This window comes from Berghia stephanieae, unplaced genomic scaffold (assembly GCF_034508935.2).
Source record: "Berghia stephanieae isolate SIO BIC M18660-M18661 unplaced genomic scaffold, UCSD_Bste_1.3 scaffold2232, whole genome shotgun sequence".
Classification (NCBI taxonomy): domain Eukaryota; kingdom Metazoa; phylum Mollusca; class Gastropoda; order Nudibranchia; family Aeolidiidae; genus Berghia; species Berghia stephanieae.
The window spans coordinates 1-5,895 of NW_027623327.1; the positions used below are offsets into that span (position 1 = coordinate 1).

Consider the following 5,895-nt stretch of genomic DNA (forward strand, 5'->3'; position numbering starts at 1 on the left):
AATCGAGATAATGTGTAGTGGTCCTGAAAAGGACCGGTTTGGGGAAGGAGGAAGGGGAAAAGAGATTTAAGCCCTCTCTCCACGGATTCTGCGAGCGAGCTGGATGTCCTTGGGCATGATGGTGACTCGCTTGGCGTGGATGGCACACAGATTGGTATCCTCAAACAGACCAACCAAGTAAGCTTCACTGGCTTCCTGCAGGGCCATAACGGCAGAGCTCTGGAAGCGCAGGTCAGTCTTGAAGTCCTGGGCAATTTCTCTCACCAAACGCTGGAAGGGGAGTTTGCGGATGAGGAGCTCAGTGCTCTTCTGGTAACGTCTGATCTCTCTCAAGGCAACAGTTCCAGGCCTGTATCTGTGGGGTTTCTTGACACCGCCGGTGGCTGGGGCAGACTTCCTGGCAGCCTTGGTGGCCAGCTGCTTACGAGGAGCCTTTCCTCCGGTGGATTTACGTGCGGTTTGTTTGGTACGTGCCATTTTAGATTTTCGTTACTCGAAAGTGACTGATTCGTAATAGAGGGCCCGTTCGTCTTATATACCTGTTATCTCAGCGTTCTGATTGGTCAATTACCGAGAGCCCGGGCCAATCGGCTTACCGGTTTATTTTGTTACCCGATCACTTTGGAAAGGCAAGTTGTTAGCATTTACTTTAGGAGGTAATCCCTTGGTTATTTGGTAATAAATTTGAAAATAAATAAATAAATAAATAAATAAATAAATAAATAAATAAATAAATAAATAAACAAATATTTGAATGAAAAGATTCAGATTTATCAGAATGAGCTGGTGGTCGTGAGATTAGGTATAGCAATTCAAATTCATTCATTCATTCATTCATTCATTCATTCAATTATTGATTGATTTATTTGTTTACTCGCATGTGTATCTATTCTTTGGTTTGTCTGAGCGCAAAGCAGTAGTGCTGTTTATTGGGTTTGCAAAGCTTCAGCTCGAATTGGAAAAGAATTAGAAAATATGCGAAAGTATTCTCCCACTGCGGACTTTTTATTTCTGCAGTCCGCGCTCTGAAGCGAAAAAAAAAAGAAGAAAAAATGCGAAAGTATTCTCTCACTGCGGACTTTTTATTTCTGCAGTCCGCGCTCTCAATCGAAAAAAAAAAAAAAGGTCTTTTTAGTCCAATCTATTTGTCAGCTCCTTCCGTGCAACCCAGCATTTTTGGGCTGCCCTGGCCGGGGGGATAGGTAGTTGAACTGAAACGGAAAGGTGACGATGTTGGATGTTGGGAATGGGGAATGGAATAATGGAATAGTTGCTTTTGCTTTTTATGGGTGGGTTGGATCTTTTGTCATGCCTTTATTTATTCAATTTGTGGGTAATTGAGCGGCGTTTGCCAACCTGTATTGGCGAGTGTACTTTCCTAAATCCGACCATTGCTTTGATTTTCATCCGCCATTAGGGTTAGTCATGAGTCTTAGTAAAGTTGCTGGGGTGTTTGTATTTGCTATTAGGGTTAGTTGAAGGTACTAGGTGTTTTTTTTTTCTTAGGGTTAGTCATAAGTCTTAGTAAAGGTGCTGGGGTGTTTGTATTTGCTATTAGGGTTAGTTGAAGGTACTATTTTTTTTTGTTTTTTTTTCTCTTAGGGTTAGTTGAGGGAATATCTGGGTTGTTTCCCTTAGCACGAGGAGCTTTTGGAAGGCCTCCCCTTTTTGGATAGCTTGATGTTCTCCATTTAAGAAACCACAAGATAAGGCCAGGCATACCTACGACGACTAGCCTACTACTACAACTGCCGTCAGAGCATCATCCCTACCACCGTTACTACAACCAAGACACAACCACCACCACCACCACCACCACCACATCATCATCATCATCATCATCATCATCATCATCATCATCATCATCATCATCATCATCATCATCATCATCATCATCGTCATCATCATCATCATCATCATCATCCCTACCACCATTACTACAACCACTGCCGCCACCTCATAATCCCTAGAACTACAACCACTACCATTACATCACCATCCTTACCACAACTGCTACCACGACCATCACTACTACAGCCACCACCACCACCACCACCATCACCACCACCTCATCATCATCATTGTGTTACCTCTAGTGCCATTGCAACCATAAACCCTAATACTCTCTTTGCGTCAGACGTTTTGTCGTCTGCTAAGACCTTACTATTGCCCAATGTATCCATAACATGTTCCAAATTAAGTTGCTCGATTTAGAGTATAGGCCCAGAGTTCATTAAAAAAAAAACTCTAGAAAGCCTTGGTCATCCCATTTGATAGATTATAAACAAAACGTGTGCATATATCGGGGATCAGTTGGTAGAGCACTAGCTTCACAAGCAAAGGGTCCTCTTGTAAGCGCTTTGAGCACTACACAAATGCTAAAAGGAACTCTCAAGTTGCGTGACCATGTGGAAAAGTTTCCAGTCGTAACTCGTGATTATCACATTTAAAAATTAAAGTACATCTGAAGAGGGTAGGGGATGAGGGAGTGCGTAAACAGAGAGTCAGTCAATCGAGATAATGTGTAGTGGTCCTGAAAAGGACCGGTTTGGGGAAGGAGGAAGGGGAAAAGAGATTTAAGCCCTCTCTCCACGGATTCTGCGAGCGAGCTGGATGTCCTTGGGCATGATGGTGACTCGCTTGGCGTGGATGGCACACAGATTGGTATCCTCAAACAGACCAACCAAGTAAGCTTCACTGGCTTCCTGCAGGGCCATAACGGCAGAGCTCTGGAAGCGCAGGTCAGTCTTGAAGTCCTGGGCAATTTCTCTCACCAAACGCTGGAAGGGGAGTTTGCGGATGAGGAGCTCAGTGCTCTTCTGGTAACGTCTGATCTCTCTCAAGGCAACAGTTCCAGGCCTGTATCTGTGGGGTTTCTTGACACCGCCGGTGGCTGGGGCAGACTTCCTGGCAGCCTTGGTGGCCAGCTGCTTACGAGGAGCCTTTCCTCCGGTGGATTTACGTGCGGTTTGTTTGGTACGTGCCATTTTAGATTTTCGTTACTCGAAAGTGACTGATTCGTAATAGAGGGCCCGTTCGTCTTATATACCTGTTATCTCAGCGTTCTGATTGGTCAATTACCGAGAGCCCGGGCCAATCGGCTTACCGGTTTATTTTGTTACCCGATCACTTTGGAAAGGCAAGTTGTTAGCATTTACTTTAGGAGGTAATCCCTTGGTTATTTGGTAATAAATTTGAAAATAAATAAATAAATAAATAAATAAATAAATAAATAAATAAACAAATATTTGAATGAAAAGATTCAGATTTATCAGAATGAGCTGGTGGTCGTGAGATTAGGTATAGCAATTCAAATTCATTCATTCATTCATTCATTCATTCATTCAATTATTGATTGATTTATTTGTTTACTCGCATGTGTATCTATTCTTTGGTTTGTCTGAGCGCAAAGCAGTAGTGCTGTTTATTGGGTTTGCAAAGCTTCAGCTCGAATTGGAAAAGAATTAGAAAATATGCGAAAGTATTCTCCCACTGCGGACTTTTTATTTCTGCAGTCCGCGCTCTGAAGCGAAAAAAAAAAAGGAAAAATGCGAAAGTATTCTCCCACTGCGGACTTTTTATTTCTGCAGTCCGCGCTCTGAATCGACAAAAAAAAAAGGAAAAATGCGAAAGTATTCTCCCACTGCGGACTTTTTATTTCTGCAGTCCGCGCTCTCAATCGAAAAAAAAAAAGGAAAAATGCGAAAGTATTCTCCCACTGCGGACTTTTTATTTCTGCAGTCCGCGCTCTGAAGCGAAAAAAAAAAAGGAAAAATGCGAAAGTATTCTCCCACTGCGGACTTTTTATTTCTGCAGTCCGCGCTCTCAATCGACAAAAAAAAAAGGAAAAATGCGAAAGTATTCTCCCACTGCGGACTTTTTATTTCTGCAGTCCGCGCTCTGAATCGAAAAAAAAAAAGAAGAAAAAATGCGAAAGTATTCTCTCACTGCGGACTTTTTATTTCTGCAGTCCGCGCTCTGAATCGAAAAAAAAAAAAAGAAGAAAAAATGCGAAAGTATTCTCCCACTGCTGACTTTTTATTTCTGCAGTCCGCGCTCTGAAGCGAAAAAAAAAAAAGGAAAAACGCGAAAGTATTCTTCCACTGCGGACTTTTTATTTCCGCAGTCCGCGCTCTCAATCGAAAAAAAAAAAAAAAGGTCTTTTTAGTCCAATCTATTTGTCAGCTCCTTCCGTGCAACCCAGCATTTTTGGGCTGCCCTGGCCGGGGGATAGGTAGTTGAACTGAAACGGAAAGGTGACGATGTTGGATGTTGGGAATGGGGAATGGAATAATGGAATAGTTGCTTTTGCTTTTTATGGGTGGGTTGGATCTTTTGTCATGCCTTTATTTATTCAATTTGTGGGTAATTGAGCGGCGTTTGCCAACCTGTATTGGCGAGTGTACTTTCCTAAATCCGACCATTGCTTTGATTTTCATCCGCCATTAGGGTTAGTCATGAGTCTTAGTAAAGTTGCTGGGGTGTTTGTATTTGCTATTAGGGTTAGTTGAAGGTACTAGGTGTTTTTTTTTTTCTCTTAGGGTTAGTCATAAGTCTTAGTAAAGGTGCTGGGGTGTTTGTATTTGCTATTAGGGTTAGTTGAAGGTACTATTTTTTTTTGTTTTTTTTTCTCTTAGGGTTAGTTGAGGGAATATCTGGGTTGTTTCCCTTAGCACGAGGAGCTTTTGGAAGGCCTCCCCTTTTTGGATAGCTTGATGTTCTCCATTTAAGAAACCACAAGATAAGGCCAGGCATACCTACGACGACTAGCCTACTACTACAACTGCCGTCAGAGCATCATCCCTACCACCGTTACTACAACCAAGACACAACCACCACCACCACCACCACCACCACATCATCATCATCATCATCATCATCATCATCATCATCATCATCATCATCATCATCATCATCATCGTCATCATCATCATCATCATCATCCCTACCACCATTACTACAACCACTGCCGCCACCTCATAATCCCTAGGACTACAACCACTACCATTACATCACCATCCTTACCACAACTGCTACCACGACCATCACTACTACAGCCACCACCACCACCACCACCATCACCACCACCTCATCATCATCATTGTGTTACCTCTAGTGCCATTGCAACCATAAACCCTAATACTCTCTTTGCGTCAGACGTTTTGTCGTCTGCTAAGACCTTACTATTGCCCAATGTATCCATAACATGTTCCTGAAATTTGAAATTGAGTGTAGGCATGCATCCGATGTTAAGATGGAATATTCATATACACACCCACATACGCACACAAAATCTGTACTCGTGGTCTAAGTGGTATGACACTCCCCTGCAGACAAGTTGGTGTCCCATTCCAACAGAAACTAGCCTTCAATGCCAATTTAGTTGTGGGCGGCCCATCTCTGTGATAGATGCTCAGCATAAGGTGAGAGTACCCGACACGATTCAACACAACCGTCGCCTTAAACCGATATTCTAGGCTACAAAAAGAAGAAAAAAAAGCCAACAAAAAAATTTGGTCACTCGCAGGCGATTCAGAAGTTCAGAACACCACACCTGTGTTGACAAGGACAGTGCCAATGCGGAAAGATAAAGGGTAGCATAGTATAACCGAGACTTCAATTGAGGTATTATTTCGTCTAGAAATTAAGACACGTCAGTCAACCGTAATGTATGTCAACGTACTCATAAGCCGTCCTATCTCCCTAACTTCAAACGGTCTAACCGGTACTTACAGTTAGAATTGGAATATACAGAGCAGTGTTAATAGCCATTCTAAAAAACCTGGTAGGTATCTGGAAGGAAAAGCATGCCACATACACAATCATAAAACTAAAAGCACTCGAGAGTGCCAGAAAGTGCAAATGCGATGTTACGTTGGGAGCCAATGGGGAAGA

At 42.6% G+C, this 5,895-nt stretch overlaps 2 protein-coding genes across 2 annotated transcripts; both read right to left on the reverse strand.

Moving 5' to 3' along the window:
- Positions 1 to 38: 38 nt before the first annotated feature.
- Positions 39 to 2,120, reverse strand: LOC144961347 (histone H3). Its single transcript, XM_078894579.1, has one exon. It carries the CDS (start codon positions 475 to 477, stop codon positions 67 to 69), a length of 411 nt encoding a protein of 136 aa, XP_078750705.1. The 5' UTR covers positions 478 to 2,120; the 3' UTR covers positions 39 to 66.
- Positions 2,121 to 2,486: 366 nt separating this feature from the next.
- On the reverse strand, positions 2,487 to 4,220 carry LOC144961346 (histone H3). Its single transcript, XM_078894578.1, has one exon. It carries the CDS (start codon positions 2,985 to 2,987, stop codon positions 2,577 to 2,579), a length of 411 nt encoding a protein of 136 aa, XP_078750704.1. The 5' UTR covers positions 2,988 to 4,220; the 3' UTR covers positions 2,487 to 2,576.
- Between the last annotated feature and the right edge of the window lie 1,675 nt (positions 4,221 to 5,895).

What these genes read in the sequence shown, in the direction of transcription:
- LOC144961346 (XM_078894578.1), bottom strand. Translation starts at nt 2,987, where the DNA reads ATGGCACGTACCAAACAAACCGCACGTAAATCCACCGGAGGAAAGGCT.
- LOC144961347 (XM_078894579.1), bottom strand. Translation starts at nt 477, where the DNA reads ATGGCACGTACCAAACAAACCGCACGTAAATCCACCGGAGGAAAGGCT.